At 38.7% G+C, this 27783-nt stretch overlaps 1 protein-coding gene across 3 annotated transcripts; it reads left to right on the top strand.

Annotated features, from left to right (window-relative positions):
- The first annotated feature begins 824 nt into the window (after positions 1 to 824).
- Positions 825 to 27676, top strand: LOC144033918 (splicing regulator ARVCF-like). 3 transcript variants are annotated; one of them, XM_077542327.1, is made up of 16 exons: positions 825 to 961; positions 2763 to 2891; positions 10446 to 10640; positions 12359 to 12900; positions 12981 to 13459; positions 14762 to 14945; positions 15070 to 15187; positions 17026 to 17197; positions 18759 to 18776; positions 20462 to 20589; positions 20660 to 20810; positions 22374 to 22566; positions 22765 to 22876; positions 23122 to 23209; positions 23943 to 24022; positions 24462 to 27676. In XM_077542327.1, the coding sequence occupies exons 2-16, from the start codon at positions 2871 to 2873 to the stop codon at positions 24552 to 24554; spliced, it is 2574 nt and encodes an 857-aa protein (XP_077398453.1). In that variant the 5' UTR covers positions 825 to 961; positions 2763 to 2870; the 3' UTR covers positions 24555 to 27676. The 3 variants fall into 3 exon arrangements, with proteins under 3 accessions (XP_077398453.1, XP_077398455.1, XP_077398454.1); XM_077542328.1 differs by lacking the exon at positions 825 to 961 and adding an exon at positions 2672 to 2688; XM_077542329.1 differs by lacking the exon at positions 825 to 961 and having other exon boundaries at positions 2607 to 2891; positions 12984 to 13459.
- Positions 27677 to 27783: the final 107 nt, after the last annotated feature.

Here is a 27783-nt window from a genome sequence, read left to right as displayed (position 1 = left end):
GTATGGATAGATGGATAGATAGATAGATAGATAGATAGATAGATAGATAGATACTGTAGATAGCTATATAGCTAGCTATGTAGCTAGCTAGCCTGCTGCTATAGATAGGTAGGTAGGTAGCCTGCTAGCTAGCTACATAGCTAGCTCGCTAGCATAGGTAGATAGATAGATACATAGATAGATACATAGACAGACAGATAGTGTAGCTAGCTATGTAGCTAGCTAGCCTGCTGCTATAGATAGGTTGGTAGGTAGCCTGATAGGTAGCTACATAGTTAGCTCGATAGCATAGATACATAGCTAGATAGACAGACAGATACTGTGGCTAGCTATGTAGCTAGCTAGCCTGCTACTATAGATCGGTAGGTAGGTAGCATGATAGATGGATAGATAGATAGATAGATAGATAGATAGATAGATACTGTAGCTAGCTATGTAGCTAGCTAGCCTGCTGCTATAGATAGGTAGGTAGGTAGGTAGCGTGCTAGCTAACTACATAGCTAGCTCGCTAGCATAGGTAGATAGATACATAGACAGACAGACAGACAGATAGTGTAGCTAGCTATGTAGCTAGCTAGCCTGCTGCTATAGATAGGTTGGTAGGTAGCCTGTTAGGTAGCTACATAGTTAGCTCGATAGCATAGATACATAGCTAGATAGACAGACAGATACTGTGGCTAGCTATGTAGCTAGCTAGCCTGCTACTATAGATAGGTATGTAGGTAGCATGATGGATAGATAGATAGCGTTCTTGTTCCAATTAAAAAGATTGATTTACAAGGAAGGACAATGTCAAACATGATTAAAAATTCATTTTCAAGGTATACTTTTCAAGAAAAACTGGACTTTATGAGGCTAGGTCAACCTAACATCATTGGCTTGTTTCAACCTGGAAATGGATTTTAGGGGCAGGAGCAAAAAAAAAGAATTCTACTGCGCCACTGTGTCAGCAATGTCTCTGGTGAGTAAGATGCATTTTATTCAAAAGTTTTAATCGATAAATATTGATTAATGTATATTTGGAGTTGTTTGGAGGTGATGTAATGGAATAGAAAGAAAAACTGTTTATTGCTTTAGTAATCCTTCATCCTCAAATACACATCATTTGTGTACATTATTTTGGAAACGTGATGGTGTTATTAAGAGGCGGATTAGGTCACTTAAGTCTCACAGTCGCCGCCCATTACAAGATAAAATTCAGAATTCTAAAGTGTATTTTTTTGTATTATTATTATATAAATATGTTTTGATGTCCCCGATGATGAAGATAAGCGCAGTGCCAAGCGCGAGCCACAAAAGACTAACCGCAGCCAATTATCTGTGTTTTGTCAGCCCAGTGAAAATAGAAGAAGAAGCACAGAAAGCCAAAGAGCATTTGTGCAAGTACATACAAAGGAGTCTGTTTGGCCCTGAATCATAGAAAAAGGCAGGCAGCAGATTTAGAGCTTGGCACATCCTTTATTTTACCTTTGGGGTTAGGGTTATAAAATATAAAAAAATAAAATACTTAAAGCATAGCATTTTCCCTAGGGGGTGTGCCCAAAAAAATCGATTCTCATAAGAATCGCGATTCTCATTTAGTACGATTCAGAATGGATTTTAAATGTCCCAAAATCGATTTCGTTTAAATTATTTTATACTGTCTTGCCTTTGTCTGTGTGTGCGCCTTTATTGGGAGCGCTGATCATGTTGTACCCGATTTGGCCACTGAGGGGCAGTGTGGTTCCACACGGTCTAATACACTGTTAAGTTGTAGCCACATTAGAGAGTGGAAGGAAAAAGTCACGATCAAAGTTATTCCAATAAAAGTTGTTTTTTTTGCAGTGTGGAGCCGTTCTTTTGAGTGTTAGATTGTAGCGTGCTAATTAGCATTGGCAAGTCAGACTGGGGTAAATCGTTACGATTCCTTGCACTTGTATAGATTGAAGCTAAAATCATTGTCAATCAAATCATTTTGAATCAAAAATCGTTCTTAATCGAAAATCGATTCTGAATCGACTCACAGACCAAAAAAAATTGGAATCAACTTTTGAGACGATTCCCACCCCTAATGAGTAAGATGCCGTAAGCAAAATATTACAGTAAATATTAATGCTACCAATTAGCATGTCAATGGCGTTTACCATTCTATGTTAGCGTTAAGCTAGCGAGACTCTCTTTTATCAGTGCTTTGGCTTTGGCATTTAAGCAAGAGCATACAAACCATATTGGCAATTGTTCAGCAAGTAACTAAAGATAAATTCCACTTCGGGGTTGGGGGTATGAATCGGTGAATTTGTCAATAGTGCAAGTTGTGTTTCCTCATCCTCGCTGCCTCGCAACCAAACCAGAGCGGGCATCTCCAGGGCGCCAGCTGCATCTGCTTGTGAGCCCTTCGGGAAGCGTGTGTGTGTGTGTGTGTGTGTGTGTTATTTTTTATTTTTTTATTTTTTTATTTTTTTACACACTCACCCTGAGCCATTCCACACTGTGGATTCAGCACCTTGCTAATAGCGCACACATTAACTGCAGCTCACAACAAGAGGGAGAAGGGAGGGGGTGGGGGGGAATTATGGGGGGGGGGGGCTCCCCTCACACCCCCTCCTTCCACGTTTGTGTCGGACAAAACGTGTGCATGCCTTTGCGCCTGCCTGCAAAGTGTGTGTGCTGCCGAGGGTGAGGGAGGGTGCGCAGCGGCGGAGAGCGCGGGTGCGTGCGTGTGTGTGTGTGCGCGCGCGCGCTGGATGGCTGGATGATGTTTGAACTGCCTCACATGCTCACAGGAAAAAAATTAAGCAGAGGAGCCAAGGAGGCGCACAAGGAGTAGTAGGAGGGAGGAGGAGGAGGAGGTGGCATCAATCTGTAGGGGGAGAGCGGAAGGAGGTTCCAGCATGCCTGCACAAGTCAAGGAGGTACGTGCATGCGTGTGCGTGTGTATGTGCGCGCGTGTCCTCCTCTTCCTCTCCTGCGGAGACGGGGGAGCGCGTGCATTGCGCCGCTGTCATGCAGGAGGTGTCAGTCGCCTGCTGCTCGGTGCGGTCTCCTTTCGTTGCAGGAGGAGGAGGAGGAGGGCATGAGGCACATCTTCATCAAGTGTGTGTGTGTGTGTGTGAAGGAATATAATCTGATAAGGGTGCTGATCTTTGATTGTGTCATGAGATGTTAGCCCAACGGGGAGGGATGGAAAGGAGGAATCAAATAGCGCACACACAGTGTGGCGAGTGTGCTGCCATGATGTATTGCATTAAATGTGACCATGCAGCATTTAACTATTTGAGGGCGGGTGCGAAGTGGCAACAATAGCAACTTTGAGGGGGAGAAAATGTTTGCTTTGAGATTATGGAAGGGCAGAAGATGATGGCGTTGTTTTGTATGTGGCGGATAATGGAGGGGGCTGTTGTGGTCATTGGTGGGCAGTATAGAACATAAGATCATAGTCGGACATATTGTGACTTTCGCTGATCGCTGGCTTTATTTCAAGGTATCGGTAGTCATACCTTTTATGGCTGCTTTACGACCAGGAGCTAAAAATGAGATATTAGAGGAATAAAAAAAATTAAGGGAATATGCTATAATGGGATATAAACATATTTCTTTAAAACCATTGTCATTTTTGTTTATATATATATATATATATATCAAAAGTGTTAGTGGTATTGGTGCTAGGTATCAGTATCAGTGACTACTCAATAGTTAAGTACTTGTACTAGTATCGCTCTGACAAAAAGTGGTATCGAGCATCCCTACTCGCAACACAGCCACATCGTCAGTTATAAAAGGGTGTGTACACTTGTGCAACCACATTTTCTCTTTTTTTTTTTTTTTAATTTAATTGATCTCATAAATGGTGGGAAAAGTTTTGTCAGGAAAATAATCTTGTATTTAAACAGGGGTGTGTAGACTTTTGAGGTCCACTGTATGCTTGAATTAACGTGAAATCACAGAAAATGTTAACATCTTTTATTCATAGTTTAGTGGTATCGGTACTTGGTATCAGTGTCGTTGAGTATTACCAGTATCGGTATGACAAAAAAGTGGTATCGAATATCCCCAATTATTAGCATTAAAATGTATTAAAAAAGCTTGAAAATTGCAGTACATATGACTGTAACGTTAAATAATTAACATAAAAGGAGGACTTTCTGCTAATTAAGTTCAATAATAATTTTTTAAATATTGTTATTTGATTTAGATTATTTTTGTGTGTCAATGAAATAAAAAATATTTTTAAGTGACATCCCTCATTATTATCATCATTATAAGGGGGGGCACTTTTAATTAAATACGCTCACATTCATTTTTATTTATTTATATATATATTATATATATTTTTTGAATTTGCACTTTTTCATTTGTATTTGTTTATTATTATTATCTATTTATTTTGTTAAGTTTAACTGTCACAATAGGAATCATTGCAAATACATTTTTGATCATTCATTTTTTTTTCATATATATTTTTTTAATTTAAGTTAAAAGGTCACCATTTAATAATTCCTAACTGCAAATGCAATTTTCCATCATTCTTCATTTCATTTAATTTCCAATCAAATTAATTTGATGTATATTTCTCATTAACATCTCGATTTATTGGACGGGTGGTCGGTCTGCTTCCCCGTGAGGCGTTCGGTGTCCGTGTTTGAATCTGAATTGATTCTTACACGTGTACATCGGTGGAGAGCGAAAAACAAGTTGTGACATCATCACGTTTGAGTGAGATGGACAATGACACGATGACCGCCTGTTCAGGCGAATACGCACGACTTTTTCTCCAGGATTTATGGTGAGTTTGGAGCTTTTATGAGTTAGCCGTGCCCTTGAGCTGGATACTAAAAGTCCATCTCATCGACTTTGTGCAGCTGCCTTCAATAAGGATCCTCAGAATTTTCCCTCCCTTGTGATCCAAGTCAGCAAAGGGCCGATTATCGCTTGTGTCGGAAAGACTATCCTGAGTGATTATCCTGTGGTGTGGGGTGATATTCAATTTTGACGGTACGATAACCACGAGCAAAAATATCACGCTATCATGGTATTAAAATGACCTTTTTAGCAATGTTTTTCCTCCCATTTATTATTATTTTTAAACAAAATATTTAGTTAATCATGTGTGCCGTGTTAAGTTAAATAAATAAATAAATACATAAATAAATATTAATATTCTTCTGTTTTAATTTCTCTTAGTAATTCCCATCACTCGTAAGCTATTTTTAGAACAGGCTACTCATGTCGTCCTTGGGGCTAACTGCCACCTTTTTTCTTAAAAAAAAAACCTCTTTTAAAGGGCAATTCTCGTTTATCAAAAAGGTATCACGGTATTAAAATGACCTCTTTTGAAATGTTTTTCCTCCCATTTATTATTATTTTTTAAACAAAATATTTAGTTGATTATGTGTGCTGTGTTAAGTTAAAATAAATAAATATTAACATTCATCTGTTTTAATTTCTCTTAGTAATTCCCATCACTCGTAAGCTATTTTTAGAACAAGCTACTCATGTCGTCCTTGGGGCTAACTGGCACTTCTTTTCTTTTTTGTAAAAAAACATCTATTTTTAAGGGCAATTCTCGTTTATCAAAAAGGTATTATGGTATTGAAATGACCTCTTTTGAAATGTTTTTCCTCCCATTTTTTTTTCAAACAAAATATTTAGTTAATTATGTGTGCCGTGTTAAGTTAAAATAAATAAATAAATATTAACATTCTTCTGTTTTAATTTCTCTTAGTAATTCCCATCACTCGTAAGCTATTTTTTTTTAGAACAGGCTACTCATGTCGTCCTTGGGGCTAACTGGCACCTTTTTTCTTTTTGTGTAAAAAAAATCTCTTTTTAAGGGCAATTCTCGTTTATCAAAAAGGTATTATGGTATTGAAATGACCTCTTTTGAAATGTTTTTCCTCCCATTTTTTTTTTCAAACAAAATATTTAGTTAATTATTAATTATGTATGCCGTGTTAAGTTTAAATAAATAAATAAATATTAACATTCTTCTGTTTTAATTTCTCTTAGTAAGTCCCATCAATCGTAAGCTATTTTTTAGAACAGGCTACTCATGTCGTCCTTGGGGCTAACTAGTACCACTTGGCATTTTTTTTTTAAATTTATTTTTATTTTTTATAATCTTTTTAAAGGGCAATTCTCGTTTATCAAAAAAGTATCTCGTCTTGCTCTGTCCCCCCCCCCCCTCCTCGCAGGAGAAATTAAAAGGTTAATTGGAGGCAATTGATTTCAAAGAGGAGGCTCGTTTACTCCACTTAGCAAGCAGCCAATCATATTGTTTCTTGCTTCGATGTCTCCTCAATATAAGAACTTATTAGCATATCAGCAATGTTTGAAACCTTGACTTGTAAAAAGTCATATTGAATCGCAATCGCAATATCGAGGGGGGGAGGGGCAGGGGTATCGTAATTATATTATTCTTTAAACTGTTTCAGCCCTGCTGTGTTCCCCACTTGTTGTTGTTTTTTTTTTTTTTTTCTTCCCGAGCTGCCGTCAGATTGTGAGCGATCATCTCGACCTATTTGGCCGGGCGAGTGCACTTTTTAGTGACGCTGCAGTGACTTATTTGAATAAGCTTTGACTCAGAGCTGGCCCGGCGTCCCCTCTGGAGCTTGACTCATCAGACCGCAACAAGCGGGGGCCCTCGCCCGTCCAGACGCTATCGCCCCCCCCCCCCCCCCCCCCCAACCAATCCTTCATCAAGCTGTCTACGCAGGACGCAGCTTCGCTTTCTCCTCCGTCCCACAAAATATCCAATCAAACACCCCCCCTGGAGGTGTTTGGGGGTCGTCTTTGCGTGACCTTTCCATCTCCGCATTTGGGATGAGGAGATGAGAGGCTCTTGTGTAAGAAGAAGCGAGAGCTCTCGTGTGAATTTGTATTTATTTATTTATTTTGGGTCATGCAGCAGAGTTGAGTTGGGCACTTCAGAGCTGCAGAGCGAGGGAAAGAATGAGAGAGGGAGCAGAATTGGTGGAGTTGATTAGCTTTTCGCCATTTTATCTGCACGCTCGTGCACTCTATTGCGCCTCCGTCCATATAACTGATGAATTTCACATAAAACTGCATGTGTCCAATGGGATTTTTTTTTTTTCTTTCTATGACCAGCTCCAGTCTGTTTTCTTTCTAGAAGAAACGCAGTCTCGTTATAAAGCTTGACATCCAGCCGTCCGTTTTTTTGCTATCGCTTGTCCTCGTTAGCATCGTGCTGGAGCCTGTTACGGGTCGCTGGCCAATCAAAGGCTGATATTAGCGTGTTTACATTTGGTAAAAAGTTATCTTTTTTTGCAGATTTTTGCCAATCACTGTTGTCGTTGTTGTGTTTTTTTATTCATAAAAAAGGAAAAGAAAGATAATGACATTTTTAAAAATCCCTCAAAAATTAGGGGGGGGGGGAAATCCGCCATTTTGTTTTAATTTTTAATGTTAAATACTAAAGGACAAAGTAATGTGAAACAGTCAAATATATACCTGTAATTCATATCTTCATTGTTGTAAGTGTCAAGATCCCCCAAATAAAGGATTTCATTCATTTTCTTTTTTTAAATTAAACGACGGATGAATCGGTTATTTGAGTAGATAGCCTAGCTAGCTAGCTAGCCTAGCTAGCTAGGCTATATATAAATATAATAAACCTCTTCGGGTCTCCTGGCGGCCCCACGACTCTGGCTGGATTTTGAAGTGTTCGGTTTAGGTGAACGGTATGGGAATTCTTTTTTTTTTTTACACGCACGCACGCACGCACACACACACACACACACACACACACACACACATACCAAAAAAAAAAAATAATATATCAAAAAAAAAAAGAGAGAACAATGATGATGACATGTCAAATGATCAATACTGAGCTCTCCCCGAAAAAATAAATAAATAAATAAATATAATAAACAATATATCAATAATATAATAATTAATGTTAATAATAATATAACAATAATTAACAATAATAATAATAATATAAACAATATAAATGTAATAATATAATAATTATACAATATATTATAAATAGTTAATAATATAAATAAATAGTCTGCTACATTCAAAAATCCCTCCCGCCAAAAATTAAGGGAAAAACTGCTGATTTTTAACATTTTAATGTTAAATACTAAAGGACAAAGTAATGTGAAACAGTTAAATGTTCTGCCTGTAATTCATATCTTCATTGTTGTAAGTGTCAAGATCCCCCAAATAAATGATTTCATTCATTTTCTTTTTTTAAATTAAACGACGGATGAATCGGATATTTGAGTAGATAGCCTGCTAGCCTAGCTAGTTAGCTAGGCTATATATAAATATAATAAGCAATGTATCAATAATATAATAATTAATTTTAATAATAATATAACAATAATTAACAATAATAATAATAATAATATAAATAATATAAATTTAATAAGATAATAATTATACCATATATTATAAATAGTTAATAATATAAATAAATAGTCTGCTACATTCAAAAATCCCTCCCGCCCCAAATTAAGGGAAAAACTGCTGATTTTTTAAATTTTAATGTTAAATACTAAAGGACAAAGTAATGTGAAACAGTTAAATGTTCTGCCTGTAATTCATATCTTTATTGTTGTAAATGTTAAGGGAGCCCAAAATAGGTGATTGATTCATTAATCAACAGATTAATCAGTTATCGGAATTTTATTCTGACAGATATCGGAATCTGCATTAGCCTTTAAAAAAAAAGAAAAAAAAAGATCAGGCCTTAGCACGTACTATATATATAAAAAATATATAAAATATCTCCATCCATCTGCTGGATGGATTGCACTAACCCCTAATATAAAATCAATGTAGCATATTTCTTATGGAGCTGTCAGCTGTTATTTCTTTTCACATTTGTCTGGGAAATGATGTCTTGGACTCCACGTTTACTACATTTAATCATCTCCCGTAATGATGCCATGGATCATTTGTCCTGGATTTTTCGATGGACGCAATCAAAAGGCTGTCAAGAGTGAAATGAGTCTAACAGATAATCAGATACGGATTAACTCGTTAGTGCGCTAAAGAAGTTTCCTCCCACATACACGCGACGGAAGTAAGTGACAACTACATTTAACATTGATTGAATAGGATCTTCAACAATCTATAATGCATCATAATTGGTCATTTTTTTTTAAATTACTTTAACTTATTTGACATGCCCTGACCTTGACCCCCTTGAGTAAGTAATGGACAATGTAGTGTGCAAAAAGTGTGAGGAGAAGTGGCAGTAAAACAGGCCAAAATCCAGATTTAAGTGGGTGAGGCATTGCGAGAGAAAATTTGCATACAATTGTAATTGCGTGATTGCATAATTGTTAATTAAATTGAATTCACTTTCAAACCAGTTCACTTTTCACTTCAGCTCAATTCAATTCACTTCCCTCCCAGTTTAATTAGATTTAATAAAATTTTCTTAGAATTCTATTTTATTTTATTTCATCAGTCATACACAAGGGAAATGCAGACTAAAAAAAAAAACATATTAAATGCATTAAAAGTCTGCAGTCTCCAAAAAACTTTCTTAAAAGTCATTCAGTGCCATTGACGGCTATAGACGTCAAAAATTCATTTGAACTATTTCTATTAGTTTCACTTTTTTTTCCCACTTTTGTTATCAAGCGTACGAAAACCTAGAATTTTTTAAATTGTTTATTTAGAACAGATATGAAATTCATGATTATGAGTCATGTGATTAATTACAATAAAAAAAAAATAATGGCGAATAAGGGGTAGGACTAGATACGTTTTTAACTTCCTCCTACCCTTTTGGAACATATAAACTCTTTTCCTTCTTCCTATTCTTTATTTTTTACTTCAACTTATATTTTATACTTGTAATGTGTTTTGTGTTTTCTTTATGTTTATATGTTCAATAAAACCAACCAAAAAAAATACACCAAATAGTTCAAATTCATTTTTGACGTCTATAGCCGTCAATGGCAGTGAATGAGAGTTTTTTTTTTTTTTTTATTGAAATGAAATTTCATGGGCCTACTTTATCCTTGTCTTCTTTGTTAAAAAAAAAAAAATAAATATATATATATATATATATATATATTAAAAAATATATATAAAAAAATCCGTATTTTTGCATTTAGCTTAAAAAGATGAAAAAAAAATGAGAACGAGTCAGTAAAGGAGTGAATGTTCTCCATTTGGCAGCCCGTTTCTTAAACAAAAACAACAAAAAAAACATTGTTCTTTTGCGCATCCCTGCAAGACGTTCCCTGTCATTTTGAGTCGCTATCAAAAAAGAAAAAAAAAAGCGCTCAGTCGCATCACTGAGCAAAGTTTGGCAAAGTGCAGAGAAAGGACACTGATAGCTTTGTTATGCTTCTGGAAGGAAGAACGCCACTTTTTCCCCCCTAACGTTGATCGGTCCGATTGCGAAACGTGTTTTGTGCTGACGGGGGAAGGTTCGAAATGCTGCTGAGCTGTCATCCCTCGACTGTTTGTGTGTTTAGGAGCAGAGCTCAGAGGGGCCTCCCGCATTGTCGCCCTCGCAGGAGGCCAAGCACGTGGCGGCGGATCCGCCGTCCGCCGCCGCCACCAACAACAACAACAACAACGACGAAGTGGACACGTCGGTCGCTTCCGCCATGACGTCCACCAACGACAGCTCCACCGAGGCTGACACGCCTCTGCAGGCTGACGTCGAGGTGAGGAGACTCCTTCGCTCTAAGTCTAAATCTAAATCTAAATCTAAATCCAGACTGTCCATTTTCATCGTCTTCGGAACATTGGCCGGACCTTGACATTTTCATTAGACTCCAACATAAACTTATTTTCAATTAAAACGGGGTCGTTACTCCTTGGCAGCAAAAAGGGTCTCGTTAATTAACGGCAGCGCGCATTAAGTGAGGGAAGATGATGAGATGTGATGGTCGCGATGGGAAATGAGCAGGAGCTTTACGGTACAGTTCAAATGTGCCGCTGCCAGTTCTTGTTTTTCAACGTTTGCAGACACATCGAGGGACATATACTGTAAAATCAATTATATTTGCAAATGACACACACAAAAAAAAAAAAACATTAAAAACTTGTATGTAGCATATAAAATGAGGTAACTCATTTTCATTTTTTATTTTTTTTATTTTTCCGTCACGTCATTAGAATAATAGCTTAAGTCATATTTTGACAAATCTTTTTTTTTTGTTTGCTACATCTTTAGTTAAACCGATCATTCAATTCCACCCCTGAAATGAAATGATTAATAAACGTAAAATAATCAGCATTTAGTTCCGTTTTTTTTTTCTGAAAAAGGAAAAAATGAATTATATTTATAATTGTTTAATTAAAAACAAAAGTTCAATTTATACGGAAAATATTGACTTCACTGTTTGTCATTTTATTATTTATAATCAATGAATCATCACCCATTATTTAAGTTTAAAAAAAAGTATTTAAAAATGAGTAAAAACAATGAATTTATTTGACAGAATAATAGCTTAAGTCATATTTTGACAAATCTTTCTTCTTTTTTTTGCTACATCTTTCGTTAAACCGATCATTCAATTCCACCCCTGAAATGAAATGATTAATAAACGTAAAATAATCAGCATTTAGTTCCGTTTTTTTGTTGTTTTCTGAAAAAGGAAAAAATGACTTTTATCTATAATTGTTTAATTAAAAACAAAAGTTCAATTTATGGGGAAAATATTGACTTCACTGTTTGTCATTTTATTATTTATAATCAATAAATCGTCACCCATTATTTAAGTTAAAAAAAGTTTTTAAAAATGAGTGAAAACAAGGAATTTATTTGACATAAAATACATATAAAGTGTATGCACAAAATTGTTATTTTACTAGTTGTATTTGAATATTTACAATTAACACATCAACTTTTAATTTACATAAAATAATACATACTTGTGTAAAATTGTTTAATATATTTTCCCCAAAATACATTCAACAATTAAAAAGGTAGAATGCTTTATTTCACAAATGTTTGTCATTTCATTGTTTACAATAAAAAGTTAATCACATATCAAATGCATATTTTACTGTTTTATTTTATATAAAATAAACAAAAAAAAACATTTATGTGATGTAAAATATAGAGTTCAATTTTTTATTTTATCACTATTTGATTGTAAATAAAATGATTTTACAATTTTGGTATTTACAATAAATGCATGAGCATATTATTTTATCAAAACAAAAAGATGTCAAACATTTTTCATTTATTCGTTTTTGATATTCACAAATAATAAATAATCGAGTTGAATGCATGAAATATTACAAGACTCACGATAATGTAAATGACGTGGGCCGGATTCTGGAACGCAGCGGGCCATATGTGGCTCCCAGGCCACACTTTGCCCACCCTTGCTGTAATGTAACCACGCTTAAGTTCACATTTGTGCGTTTCCAGGAGTTGAAAGCGGTCGATAACGAAGTTGTCCAGACGCCAGACGAATTGCAGCACGAGAACCGGCATCCGTCGGACCCGCCGGTCCGACTAGAAGAAAAACCCCCGGCAGAGGAACCGATTCCTCACACCGAACCTTCTCACACGCCCACTACAACAGCCCCTCAACCGCTTCTTGACCCTCAGCCGGTCAACCCGGACAATCCGAGCCGGCTTTACGCCCTTCCTGACGGTTACAGAGCCCCCGGGGGGGATTTGCGCGCCGCCTACGGCAGCCTGGCCCGCGGCAGCAGCGCCCTCCACGGCTACTGGCCAAATCCAAACTTCCAACCCGGGGCGCATTTCACGCTGCCCTTCCTGAGAGACGGTTACACTCCGGCGGGGTTCAGCAAGCCGACGGGCGACGACGGCCTCGGGGACCAGTCGGATAACCCCGCGGACATGAGGAACGACCACCCGGCGGCGACTTACGCCACCTTGGGGGGGATTCACAACTTCAGGCCCATCACCACCATGGAGCTCCTCAGGGAGCCGTCCAGGACCAGGTAAAAACACCTGATAAGCCCACAAACCTGTCAACGGGTCCCACCATCATTTCCTGATTGTGTTCTTTTCGTTCCTCAAGAAGTGGCTACGACGAAGCCTTCATGGCGCAGCTGGAGGGCAACCTGAACCCGTTCTTCCAGGCCATGGTCCGAGCGCAGACCCTGCAGTTCCCCCACAAGCGCAGCAGCATGGTGAGCCTGGACAGCATCCGCAGGGACCCCCGCTGGAGGGACCCCAACTTGCACGAGGTCATCTCCATGCTGGGACACCCCATGGACCCGGTCAAGTCCAACGCCGCCGCCTACCTGCAGCACCTGTGCTATGAGAACGACCGCATCAAGCAGGAGGTGCGGCAGTTGAACGGGGTGCCCATGCTGGTGGACCTGCTGGACCACCCCAAAGCCGAAGTCCACCGCAAGGCCTGTGGGGCCCTGCGGAATATTTCCTACGGGAAGGATCACAACAATAAAATGACTATCAAGAACTGTGACGGCATCCAGGCTTTGGTCCGACTGCTGAGGAAGACGGGCAGCATGGAGGTCAAAGAGTTAGTCACAGGTATGCAGTGTTTCCCACACCGTGTTAAGACTTGGGCGGGCCACCCAAGTAATCTGGCCACCAGCCAAGTAGATTTCAAGAAAATGTCATACAAAATTCTTTCAAAACAAAAACGTGTCGCGACCAGATTTACCGCAGCACCCACCCGAGTCCACCCACTCAGTGGGTTTAGTTTTAGCTTCTGCAGCCATCCATCCTATAAAAAAAAAAAAAGATATACTTAAACCGATTTTTAACATCTTGATCTATTTTTTCCCCTCTTTTAAGTATTATTTTTGGGGCTTTTTGCCTTTATTGTTAAAAGGTGAGAGAGCCCAAAGGACTGATTATTGACGCTAACCGATAGCATGTCTATGGCTTTTTCTACTTACATTAGCATCAAGCTAGCAAAAGCCGCCATATAGTTTGGTTGTTTTAAATGCACGACGTGTAATTCCTGATCAGTTTGTCAGTAAACTTGAACGGAGTGGCTTTAAGCAGCTTGAAACGTATTTTTGGTGATGTTTGTTGTTTGCCAAAACGCTTAAACGGTAAACTGAGTTTAAAATCGGGGCGAATGACGGCTTGTAAATTGGGTCATTCGTAGCTAAAGGCACCGCTCTACTAAGGAAAACAAAAATAAACGAAATAAGTCAAACTAAAAGTGAAAAAAACATTTCTTTCACCGAAATAAAATATAAAGAAAAATGTTTTTAAAAAGCAGCCCAAACTGTTGATGAAAAGTACACTGTAAAAAAAAATGCAATGTTTTTTTTTATAGCGAAAATTATTATTATTCCAATACATAAAAATGACAATAATCAATGGAAGAATCAAAAGAAAACAATCAATGAGTATTCAAAATGGAGTGATTGGTCAAATGGTCATTTGAAAATTGTAGTTTTCTTTATTAGAATTTAAAAAAAAAAATCTTACCCTCAATATAATACGCCGAAAGAGGAATAAAAACTAATAGTACTAAAACAAATGAAAACTAAATAAAACAAACCATTTTTTCACAAAGCTGCTCTAAAAACTACAAAATAACCCAATATTGGTTAAAAACTGGAACAGACTCTTTTGTTGTTTTTTTTAATACAAAAAAATTGGGTTGTAAAAAGCTGGGTCATAATTGACCCATGCAGCAGGTCGGTCCAATTCTTGACCAATATTGGGTTATTTTGGTCGACCAGGCAGTTTTAAGAGTGAAATAAAAACAAACTCAACAAGTCAAAATGAACTAAAAATGAACCCTCGATGAAAAAATCCAAAGCGCTCATAACCCAGCACTGTACTTGTTGTCTCCTTGGTCGCCACCTGCAGGCACGCTTTGGAACCTGTCGTCGCACGAGCCCCTGAAGATGACGGTCATCAACCACGGCCTGCAAACGCTCAACGAAGAAATCATCATCCCCCACTCGGGTTGGAGGCGAGAAGCGGGCGACCCGTCCAAGCGGCACAGCGCCGAGTGGACCATCGTCTTCAAGAACACATCGGGTTGTCTGCGGTAACCCTTGGGCAATAAATGATATGCGGCTGTTGCATTTTTGTGATGGATGAGGACTTTAAAAAAAAAAAAAAAAGGGAGGGGGGGGGGGAGCGCTTTTGATAAAAGGCTGTCGTTGCCGTAGGAACGTCAGCTCGGATGGAGCCGAGGCCCGACAGCGGCTGAGGGAGTGCGAGGGGCTCGTGGATGCGCTCCTGCACGCCCTCCACTCGGCTGTGGTCAACAAGGACACGGACAACAAGGTCGGTCCAATTTCCATGTGAGCGTGGCGACCTGTCAGTATGTGTCATGTGATCGACTGGCGAGCAGTCCAGGGTGTAGCCCGCTTCTCTTACCAAAAGTCATCCATAGATCTATTAAGACTAGAAAAGATGTGAAAGTAATGTGACTGGTTGTTTGTCTCTCTGTGGCCTGTGATTGGCTGGTGGCCAGGTGTAACCCGCTTCTCTCACCAAAATCATTTTTGGTCTATTGAAGACTTTAAATTGTCCATAATTGTAAATTTAACTGTGTATGTTTGTGGTTTGTCTTGCTGAACCCTGCCATTGGCTGGCAACCAGTCTAGTGGTACCCCTTTTCTCTCACCAAAAGTCATCCCTAGATCGATTAAAGACACAAAATTGTCCATATGTGTGAATTTAACTGTGAATGTTTGTGGTTTGTCTAGTTGTACTCTGTGGTCAGGTAGTGGCCAGTCCAAGGTTTGCCCAGCTTCTCTCGCCAAAAGAGAGCTTAGGTTAATTGAAGATTTTACATTATCTTAAAAGATGTCAAACTAAGTGTAATTAGTTGTTTGTCTCTTTGTGGCCTGTGATTGGCTGGTGACCAGTCCAAGGTTTCCCCGATTTCTCTCGCCAAAAGTGTCTTTTGAAGACTCTAAATTGTCCACAAGTGTAAAATTAATTATGAATGCTTGTAGTTTGTTAGGCTGTACCCTGCCATTGGCTGGCGACCAGTCCAGTGGTATCCCGCTTCTCTCGCCAAAAGTCATCCTAGCTCTATTAAAGACTCTAAATTGTCCATCGGTGTGACTTTAACTGCGAATGCTTATAGTTGACGACTGGCTACCAGTCTTGGGCGTATCCCGCTTCTCTTGCCAAAAGTATCATTGACGATGCTACATTGTCCATAAGTGGGAAAGTAAGTGTGACTAGCTGTTTGCCATTTCGTACCCTGTGATTGGCTGGTGACCAGTCCAGGGTGCACCCCACTTCTCTCATCAAAAGTCAATTTTGGCTTATTGAATACTTGCTTGTACTAAATTACGCACAGGTGTGAGAATGAATGGTTGCTTGTCATGCAATTAGCCATTGACTAGTCTTTGGTGTTCATGTGTTTATGTGGTCTGTGATTGATTGGTGACCACTCCAGGGTGTAGCCCGCTTCTCTTCTCTTTCCTTTTTTCCCCTTTTATTTTTTGAGGAAAAAAAAGTAAAGTAAAGTAAAAGTAATTTTAGGTCCACTGAAGACTCTAAATTGTCGTTACATGTGGATATGAGTGTGACTGGTTGTTTTTCCATACTGTTTATATGCCCTGCGACCCATCCAACTTCTCTCGCCAAAAGTCTCCTGGGATTGGCTCCAGCTCACCTTTAGCCTTAATGAGGTCAAGAAAGCGGATGGAACGGATGGCAAAAATGACCATTTGCTGGATCCTTGGGGTCACCGCCCCACTGTTTTTTTTTTTTTTTTCTTCTCCCGTATGGAGCTTTCCATGTGGACATTTGCTTTAATAGTTGGCTGACAAATGATGGAAGTTGATGCCAGAGGATGGAAGAAGAGGCTCGGAGGGGGACAGGAAGTGTCACATCTCATTGCAGTGATGTTGTTTTGGATGCAGCCACCGAAGGGGGGGGAGCAAATGTTAAAATCCTATTGGCTCCAAGTCAGGAAGCATTACTTTTATGTGTCATTAAAGCGTCACACTCCATCAAGTTAATTGAGACTCTGCGCCAAAGCTGCCAAGTGCAATACGCTCCCGCACGCTATCGCCACGCTGCAGGAATGCAAATTAACGAGACGTTTCATCGACGACGCTTAACGAACGGCTATCCCCTCTTGTCCGTTATCTTCCGTTTAGTCGGTGGAGAACTGCGTGTGCATCCTGCGAAACCTTTCCTACCACGTGCACAAGGAGGTGGCGGGCGTGGAGCGCCTGCAGGAGCCTCACGTCACGCAGCTCATGAAGTCCGTGGCGCCGCACCGGAAGAAGAACCATGAGCCCGACTGCTTCGGAGGCAAAAGGCCCAAAGGTGCGCGACCGGGGAACGTTTTTCATAACCCGTGGTTAATCGCAGCCCGGGCTCGCCGTTATCATCGCCACACTTCCGTGCGATTCATTTGCCAAACTGCAGGGGGCACATCTTGCTGTTGCTTCACTTTCGCAATAGGAAAGTATGAGTCATCCAGGGAGGTTTAAATTGTGGTTAGAATAAAATTGCATTTGAAAAAAAAAGAGACATTGGATTCCAGTGGTGCCTTGATATGATCTCAGTGACTCACTTAACTACAAGCAGCAGTTTGGCAAATAGAAATAGTAAATAAACTTTAAAAAAAAAAGAGGCTTCAAGCTATTTATTGCCAATACACTCAAGTTTACTGCCAAACTAAACATAAAAAAAAAAGAGAATTACACTTTTCGTACTTACAACAACCACATAGCTTAGCCTTTCGTCAGCTAGCTTAAATGTTAATGCTAACACATAACAGGAAATGCTGCAGGCAACGATTAGCGTCTAGCAGTTTTTTTACATAGTGCTTTTTTTTTTTTTACACAAGGTGCTTCTCATGGAAAAAATAAAACGTTCAAAGGCATTTACAATGAAGGATTCCAGACGTTTAAAAACAAAGTAAAGAAATGAAAAGTAGTCTTTCGTCAGCTTTTTTCATGTTAATGCTAACACAATGGGGAAACGCTATAGGCGACAATTAGCATCCACGCAAGATAGTTTTTTTTTTTACATGGTGCTTGTTTTTTAACACAAGGTGCTTCACATAATAAAAATAAAAGAGTCAAAGGCACATACTAAATAATTTCAGACATTTAAGAGCAATGAAATAAAAAAACCTTTTTCAGTTAGCTTAATGTTCATGCTAACACATAATGGGAAACACTATAGGCAACGTTTAGCATCTGTTTTATGTAGCACATTTTATACACAATAGTTAAATACAACATCCAAAGGCATTTTCAAACAAACAAATTTAATACACTTAAAAGCAAACATAGGTCAAATCGAATTCGATTTTTTTTTTGTAGTAGCAAAGGTATCCCAAAAATAGCATTAAATAATTAGTTTAAATTGCAAACATTAACTTAACGTTAATTTAAGTTAGAAAACCCCTATAATGTCAATTGTTTACATTTATGCAGAAATGTTAGTTAGCACATCCAAGCAAGCAACTTGCTGAGTTGTTTTTACTTCAATCTTTAAGTTGGGGTTCAATACAAGGGTCAACAGTTCTTTAAATGTTTATTACTTTATTGTGAGATGTGAGAAAGTCAATTTTCACAACCCCAATACTTAAAACCTTTAATTTGATTGAAGTTTGTTGCCTTGAAATTTTTGAGTTCACCCAACTTGTGTGCAGTCATTTCCTTAATGTGTGCCTGTCCTCCATCTTGATAGAGGTCAGACAAAATTGGATTTCTTAATGGCGGGGGAAGTGATGATAAAATATATTGTCAATAAACGTGTATTTTAATTCATTAACATAAATATTGAGAAGTTTGGAATATTTTACACTTGTGAGTTTTGTGCCCTCTCTCTAACGTTCGTCTTCTCTTTCTTTCCTGCCGGCCACGTTCTTCAGAAGAATGGTTCAGCCATGGTCAGTAACTGCTTCTTGTAAATATTTTTGATTTGATTTGATCCGTGGGGGGGGGAAAAAAAAAGGTCTTTATGACAATTCCTGACCACCCACAAATGAGATTATCATATGAAGACCTCTCCTTTGTACAGTAGATGACTATCAAACACGCAGGCCCCGGCTTGCTTGTTTGCTTTGTATGCACGGCGCTGCGGAGAGCCGCCAGGGGCAAGTCGTTGAAATGCAAGAGCACGCGTCAGCACCTGCCCCGCTCGAGGACACTTGCATTACTGCAACCGAATGACCCGGCGTCTGAAAGAGGGCCACTATCCCCCGTCAATATACCGCAATTTCCACCCCAACCTTATCGTGGCAGGGGTCCAAATATCTTTTGTTGCGCGCGGCGTGGACGCTTCAAACGTGGCTGGGAAGAAATGAGTGCAGATGTCGTCCCACGCTGCAGACCGCCAATGCAAATCCAGCATGTGGCACTTTTGCAGCGTTAAGCGTTTCTGGCGATCAACCAGTAGCTTCTACTCGTGGATGGTGGACTAAGTTAACCTCCTCACGAGCAGATTATTACCTCCGACAAGGGCTTGTGAGGGGGGAATAATTCAATTTAAAAAAAGCCTTTTTGTGAGGATATGGGGAAAAAAGTAAAAATTTTCACAGATAGTTGTGCTTTACCTTGATTGATCTACTTAAGACAAATAAACACTTCCCTCAAGTATAATACTCCCTTTTTTTTTTCTTTCCTGGAGAGCTCAGTATTGTTCATTCGGTAATTTTACCGATTTGACATGTCATCATCATTGCTCTCCTTTTTTTAAATATATTTTATATATATATATATATATATATATATATATATATATATATATATATAAATATATATATATATATATTTTTTTTTTGCATTTTTTTGTATTTATTTATTTTTTTTGTATGTGGGTGAATATGCGTATAATACTCCCTTCTATTATCAGAAAAAAATATTAAGTGTAATTTTAGTAATCCCCAAAACAGTAAATTAATTTGGTGGAAATATATTAAAATTTTCCTTCATTTTACCTTAACTCAACACATCCATGTAAAAATTCAAGTCTACAATGGATATCAATTTACTCAACTCGAGAGTATTCACCGATACTGATATCAAGTACCGATACCACTAATGCTTTTGATACATAAAATTTCCCCCCAAAAAGCAATGACAGATAATTTTAAAGAAAGACCTATATATCCCAGTATAGCATTTTCCTTAATCAATTACGTGAGTTAATGGCAATTTTATATTCTTCTAATTTCTAATTAGTTGTTCCTGATCGTAAAATGCCCACTAGAGGGAGCTTGGTCATAAGGCCAACTACCGATATCTAGTGTTGGTACTCACCCATCTGTAGATTTTACTAATCACATTCATGCTAAATGTGAGTCAGTCACCTTTTAAAATACAGTACCTGTGATTAACCCCAAATAAACTTCAGCTCCTCTAGTAGGCTTTCCTGACATTTTTTTTCATTTGAGTTTTTCTGTTTGTCGGTTGCATAAGTGGTGGAACAAGTTTTTAAATGATTTATTTTGGTCTCTTTTTTTCATTTAACAAAAAACGGGGTATTTGAGCAGGGGTGTGCAGACTTTTTATATCCACGCAAACTGATAGTTGAGCACTCAGCGTGACTTTATTGTGTGTTTGGCCATCGCAGGTTTGAAGATGCTGTACCAGCCTGAGGTGGTGAGGCTTTACCTGTCTCTGCTCGGCTGCAGTCACAACGCCAACACCTTGGAAGCGGCCGCCGGAGCCCTGCAGAACCTCGCCGCCGGACACTGGACCGTGAGTGGATGCTCGCTTCTCACGGCGCAGACCAGCGAATTGCCATTCATCCGGATGCGTGTCCTTATAGTGGTCCAGCTACATTCGAGCCACGGTGCGAAAAGAGAAGGGTCTGCCCATCCTGGTGGAGCTGCTGCGCTCTGACGTGGACAAAGTGGTGCGAGCGGTCGCCATCGCTCTCCGTAACCTGGCAATGGACAGACGGAATAAAGACCTGATAGGTAACTTCTAGAAAATCTGTACATACTCTAAAAACAGTTGAGTCAAAAATAACCCAACTATCAGGCGAAAATGGATTGAGTCAAAAGTTGGGTCATTTTGTAGAAAACAACCCAGAAAGATGGGTCAATTTGACCCAACTTTGGGTAAACATTTTGTATAAAACAACCCATAAAATTGGGTTAGATCCTCTTCTAGGGTTTATTTGACCCAACTTTGGGTCAAATATTGGGTCAATCTGTATAAAACAACCCCGAAAGTTTGGTCAGATTGTCTAATAGTCCCAACTTTCTGGATTGCCTTGCAAAAAAAAAAAAAAAAAGAGAAGGTAATTTTGTATAAAACAACCCATAAGGTTGGGTCAGATTCTTTACCTGGGTTAATTTGACCCAACTTTGGGTAAAAAATTTGGACATTTTGTATAAAACAACCCATAAAGTTGGGTCAGATCATCTTCTTGCGTCAATTTGACCCAACTTTCTGAGTTTTTAGGGAGGTCATTTTGTATAAAACAACCCAGAAAGTTGGGTAAAATCGACTGCTCTGGTCAATTTTCCAAAACTTTGGGTGAAAGATTTAGTCATTTTGTATAAACAACCCAAAAAGTTTGGTCAGATTGTCCAACAGACCCAACTTAAAAAAAAAAAGGAGTAATTTTGTATAAAATAACCCATAAAGTTGGGTCAGATTCTCTACCTGGGTTAATTTGACCCAACTTTGGGTAAAAAATTGGGACATTTTGTATAAAACAAGCCAGAAAGTTGGGTCAGATCGACTACTCTGGTCAATTTGACCCAACTTTGGGTCAAAAATTGGGACATTTTGTGTAAAACAACCCAGAAAGTTGGGTCAAATCGTCTACTTGGGTCAATTTGACCCAACTTTCTGAGTTGTTTTGCCTAAAAAAATATATACAATTTTGTATAAAACAACCCAGAAAGTTGTCAGATCGTCTACTTGGGTCAATTTGACCCAACTTCACGTCAAGAATTGGCTCATTTTGTATAAAACAACCCAGAAAGTTGGGTCAGATCATCTTCTTGCGTCAATTTGACCCAACTTTCTGAGTTTTTAGGGAGGTAATTTTGTATAAAACAACCCAGAAAGTTGGGTAAGATCGACTGCTCTGGTCAATTTTCCCCAACTTTGGGTGAAAGATTTAGTCATTTTGTATAAACAACCCAAAAAGTTTGGTCAGATTGTCCAACAGACCCAACTTAAAAAAAGGGAGTAATTTTGTATAAAATAACCCATAAAATTGGGTCAGATTCTCTACCTAGGTTAATTTGAAAAAAAATTGAAAAAAATGGGACATTTTGTGTAAAACAACCCATAAAGTTGGGTCAAATCGTCTACTTGGGTCAATTTGACCCAACTTTCTGAATTGTTTTGCCCCCCCCAAAAAAAAAAATAATAATAATTTCGCATAAAACAACCCACAAAGTTGTGTCAGATCATCTACTTGGGTTATTTTGACCCAACTTTGGGTCAAATATAGGGTCATTTTGTATAAAACAACCCAGAAAGTGTGGTCAAATCGTCTACCTGCCACTACTGGGCTGCAGGCAGCTACGCTTTGAGGGACCTGGTGGCCAACCTGCCGTGCGGCCAGCAGCGACCAGCCAAAAATCTGGAAGGGGACACGGTGGTGTCGCTCCTCAACACCATCCACGAGATCATCAGCGACAGCCAGGAGAACGCGAGGGCGCTCATCCACGGACACGCCATCCAGAAACTGGTGGCCATCAGCAGGTCGAGGTGAACCGCAAAGTCCATTCGTTTTATTTTGTGTAGCTTTTGGCTTCATCGGGGGTTAGCATTAAGGGTTTTAATTATTCTTGTAAAAATGCAAATATTTTCTTCTAAAAATGCAACTTTATTGTATTACTCCTGTAGATGGTTTTATTTTGTTTTATATGATTATGTTTTAACCATCTCTTTTGTTTGTTTTCATAGCCAATCAACACGTGAAAGCCGGGCTGCCTCCCACGTGCTTCAGACCATCTGGGCCTACAAGGACCTGAGGAATACCCTCAACAAGGCGGGCTGGAATAAAAGCCACTTTAAGGTATGGAGAATAGTTTTGTTAATAAAGAGACATATTGTGCATTATTCCACAATTTAAAACGGTCCAGATTTCATTACTAGCATGAATCTGGTGTTAGGACTTGAGATGAAATCACACACACACAAGCCAATAAAAAAATATATTTTCCATAATATTGTACAAAGTATGTCACCTTTCAGGTAAAGGCCGCAATGTGAGACAAAAGTGCATTTTTGGTGATATCTTATCTCAACTTCCTTCCAAAGCCGACAGCAACCGCGGTGACAAAAAAATCCAAGAGTGCGAAGCAAAGCGGCGACGACATCACGTTGCCTCTCATGGACAAATCCCAAGGTCAGAAAATATTCGTGCAAGGTTTTTCCATGAATTTCAAATGCTGTTTGATAATTGGCTAGCGAAACCAAATAGGTGGTGCGAAAGCTGTGTTCAAACAGACCAGAGGGGGCTCAGGCTGGTAGGGAGGCGCGAAGGCAGCGATGCGCCGTCAAGGTTAACGGCGGGAGGAAGTAACTTCCTAACGGTGCTACGACAAAAATCAAGCATGTCCGTGCCAAATTACCCAGTGGGTAAGCAGACCTTGATTTCAATGAAACTCGGTGTACTTGTTGATAGTGAAGGCACAACGCTAAATTTCAAATTTGAGGTCAATCGGAGCAGGGGTTTGGGAGCTACGGCCCGCCGAGTTTCGAAATTGTTGGCAAAAGGGGCGTGGCCTCCTTCCTTTGAACCCTTACGTCTCAAGAACTACTGGACCAATCTTCATAAAATTGGTATTGCTGTATAAGGAATTCAACAAGAATTCAAAATATGCTATTATTTAGAAGACTGGTGTGTATTTTTGTAACCTTTTCACCTTTTGTTTTAGTTGACCTTGAAATTGACCTTGTGGATCACGTGAATTTATCAAAGTTTTAAATAAATGCATAAAAAAAGTTTTGGAGATATACATTTTTAGCAGCAATAAGGAGTCAAAGTAAGCTTACCTTCAAATACTGTATGCAGCGAAAGTTGAATATTCCTTGTCTGTTGATACTGCATCTAATATACACTACATTTTGTTTTTCAGATGTATTTTCCAGTAGTTTAGAGCCAAACGACAGAGTGGAAGATGGAATTGGACCTGTTGTTGAAAGAGACCCTGTCGCGGTAAAACCCTCTTTAGCATACCACAACTCTATGTACAGCGGTGCCTTGAGATTTACACGTTTTTGAGATAGTCGCCATAATCTGGATGACTCACCTCACACTAAGCAGTTTGGCAAATATAAAAAAAAAAATTGTGCAATTGAAACTCTAAAATTCTTTTGAATTTCTATTATTATGTCATTATTATATGTTTTGATAAACTAGTGCTATTTGTCCTCGTTTAAATGAAAAGGCTGGAACGGATCAATGGCATTCCCATTCATTTGAGTGTAAAAAGACGACTTGAGATAGCAGCGTTTTTGAGCGCTGTCACAAATCGAATTCAACTTGTATCTCAAGGCACCGCCGCGCTTTGCATACTAGTGCTGCGCCGCCGAGCCCGTTTGTTTACGCCGCGTCCAATAACGTTTGCATATCTGTCCCTCCCGCCCCCGCGCAGGCGATAAGCGAGAGGAAACACTTCATCCGAGCTGGCAGGCCCGCCGTGGGCCTCATGGATAACAAACCTCCGCCGCTGGACTCGTGGGTGTGAACGCCACGACGCGGCCATTTAACAGCGCGACACCACCGCGCGCGCGAGAGAGACACTTTCGAGCGGCCCACATGCACATTTATGCAAATGGATCCGACGTGTAGTATCAACAATCCCAGTACCGGTAGTTTTTTCTTTTGATCCTAGGGAATGACGTGCCAAATATTTATCTATAAGATGCTTATTTGTTCATAGATTTGATGAGATTCCCCATATATACTGCATAGGAGGCCGATCATGTTAAAAACCCGTCATGGACATACGTATGGTATGACGTGGTCTGAAATATGCAAGACGCCGTAGACGTACGAGCCCAAAGAGAATTTAGTTTCGCCGCACACGTAAACACTTCAATGGGATTAAGCTGCTAGTTTGTAATTCGTTTTCTATCAATTGTTTTGTCTTTGAAGAAGAAAGACTCAGATGAGAAATTATAGCATAGAGTGAGCCTGGTGGTTGTCAAGGGTAGTGTACTATCACTGCCAAAAATAACGAAATAGTAGATCATATATATATATATATATATATATATTAGGGGTGTCAGGCGATTACAAATTTTAATCGTAATTAATCGCGATTAAAGCCACAAATTTTTCGCATGCGATTAACTCTTTGACTGCCAAAAACGTTAAATAACGTTTAGTAAAATCCTATGGAGGAGTGCCAAAGACGTTAAAAGACGTTTGTTTCAAAACAGAGGTGAAACTAACCATTTTCTATTGTGGATTACTGAAAAACGGAATAAGGTAGAAACAAACTTTTTTTTTCTGATGAAAGATGAGAGTCCAATCTTTTTTTTCGTAGTATGTGTGTTTCCATAGTCCAAACACATAATTTTCTATGGACCTTGAAAGATCAGTCAAAATGCTTAAAATCGGCTGGCACCCACGGCATCCCTTTTCTGAAAACGTCCGGCAGTCAAAGAGTTGATCGCGATTAAAGCCACAAATTTTATTTTTTCGCATGCGATTAATGACCACCCCTTACTTGGAAAGCCTGTACTGGGGGAATTCCAGTCGCAACGTCCACGTCAAAATTTAGCAGTAAATTCTCCAGGAAAAAAAAAAAAGAAAAGAAAAGAAAAGAAAACTGCACCTGAAAAAAATAAAAATAAATAACAGTATCAAATGTAATATAAATGCATTTATTTGTGGAGACTGGGGTCAAGTTGCATTTTCCGATTTTAAAATGTGCAGAATTTCTTCATGTTCAACATTAGATAGCTCTGAATATGAAAAGAAAAATGCACTGAGCCAATCACCAATGTCTTACAAATGCAATTATGCCATCTAGTGGCAGAATAATGACCTCAACACAAATCAATATCACACACATTTTTTTTACACAACAGCACATCTTATTAATTTTAACTCCATTTTATGAATTATTATGAAACGATTGAGTCGATGACTAAAAGATGCAGCCATATTTAAATTTTTTCCTTCACTTTTATGTTAACAAGAGTATGAAAACTTGTGCAAAAAAAAAAATACATTTTATCGTACATTTAGAATAGATATCAAATTCAAGATAAATCGTGAGTTGACTATCGAAGTCATGAGATTAATAACGATTAAAAATTGTAATCACCTGACACCCCTTAATATATATGATTACTCACAAACTCTGTGTGCCATTTGCAAAACTGCCCCCGCGTCCCCTCTTTGATTCTTGAGACGAGATGTGTAAATGTGTAAACAAAAGGACTGTTAATAAGCTAAATGGATGCATTTATATTGTGATATTTATTATATCGAATAGCCATGTTAAGAATCCGAGGTCTTAGACGCGTACGAGCCGCACGACCGCTCACTCAGTGGTCCTAATACGTTTCAACACAATTCTGGTTTGTAGTCGCTCGCTCCCTTTTTTGCATTGCGATGTTGAATGAAAATAAACTACATGCCAGAATTTCTCATTTTTTATCCCTCTTAACTTTTCCAGCCTGATGGCGAAAAAAAGCGCCCCGACAGACTTTTAATGGCTTTAATCATAATTAAAAGCAAAGTAACCAATTTGGGTCATAACAGCAGCATGTGTTGTTTGTCGGAGCTGCTTATGGTTCTTGGCAGTCGCTGGATAGCAACATTTCAAAAAGAGTAAATCGCTTTCTCGCCAGACTAAAAAAAAGGGGGGGGGGAGGATTTTAAGTTGTAATGTTATTAGTAAAAATTGTATTTTCCCTAATTTGTTGGAATTGAGATGTTTCTGGGGTTGGTGAAAGAGTCTGGTCGGGGCTGGATTTCACTTTCCTTTCTTTTCTTTGATCCTTCCTCGGGTCTCCTGACAACCTCACGAGGAAGGGTTAGTGTTAAATATATATATATATATATATAAATATATATAAAATATCCTAATATAAGCGGTTGGAAAGAGTACAACTGTATTCTTATAAACCCCCCCCCCCAAAAAAAAATCAAGATTCTAAATCCTTTTTACATTTTCATGAAAATTAGTAAATGACAACAATTCTTGTTCTCGTCGTTTAGAGTTTGATATTAGCACCGTATTCTCGTAATATTCCAATCCTATGTTTTTTTTTTTTTTTAATACTGACAAAACTAATGTTCAAATTTCTTATTTTCTCAAATGAATACAGTTTTAATCTTGTGTGACTTTTTCCTCCTAAAATAACAATCACTCATTCAATGGCAGCCATTTCCTTTATCTTCCCACCTGAAATAAACATAAAAGATATAAAAACATGCGTCCTTGGGAACGAGTGAGTTGACCAAAAATGACATTTTATTTAATTTTGTATTCTTTGAAAATAACTAGTTTTTTTTTGTGTACAGCCCTAATACTGCTAAATACAGTCAAATAGTATATATTTATTTTAAATAGTATCTAAATGACTTAATTTGTCCCAATGTTGGCTTAATTAATTGGAAAAAGCACTTTTATTAACCATTTTAATTCCAAAACAAGACATGATTAATCGCTTTCGACAGTGACAGATTAACATAATTAAAACCCTGTATCCCCCCCCCCCCCCCCTGTTTGCAAAACACATAATTGAGCTCATTGAATTAATTTGTTTTGAATTAAGCTGATGAACTGCAGTAGCCTTCCCGAACAGGGTATTGCAATCTTTATCGTACAATAAACTGTAAGATATTGGAGCTCGGTGTATGTTTGCGAAAAGCCCTCTGGTGCGCTTTTCTTGTTTGCCTAAGAATGACTTACTATTGTTGCTCTTTGGTTCTCCTAAAGCGGGGGCTTATAGGAC

The sequence above is a fragment of the Vanacampus margaritifer genome, chromosome 14 (genome assembly GCF_051991255.1).
Source record: "Vanacampus margaritifer isolate UIUO_Vmar chromosome 14, RoL_Vmar_1.0, whole genome shotgun sequence".
In the NCBI taxonomy this organism is placed as follows: domain Eukaryota; kingdom Metazoa; phylum Chordata; class Actinopteri; order Syngnathiformes; family Syngnathidae; genus Vanacampus; species Vanacampus margaritifer.
This window is presented reverse-complemented; position numbering and strand designations above follow the sequence as displayed.

Coding starts and splice junctions, on each gene's coding strand:
- LOC144033918 (XM_077542327.1), top strand. CDS start 2,871: ATGCCTGCACAAGTCAAGGAG. Junction 12,901..12,980: donor AGGGAGCCGTCCAGGACCAG/GTAAAAACACCT, acceptor TCGTTCCTCAAG/AAGTGGCTACGACGAAGCCT. Junction 23,210..23,942: donor TCTCATGGACAAATCCCAAG/GTCAGAAAATAT, acceptor TTTGTTTTTCAG/ATGTATTTTCCAGTAGTTTA.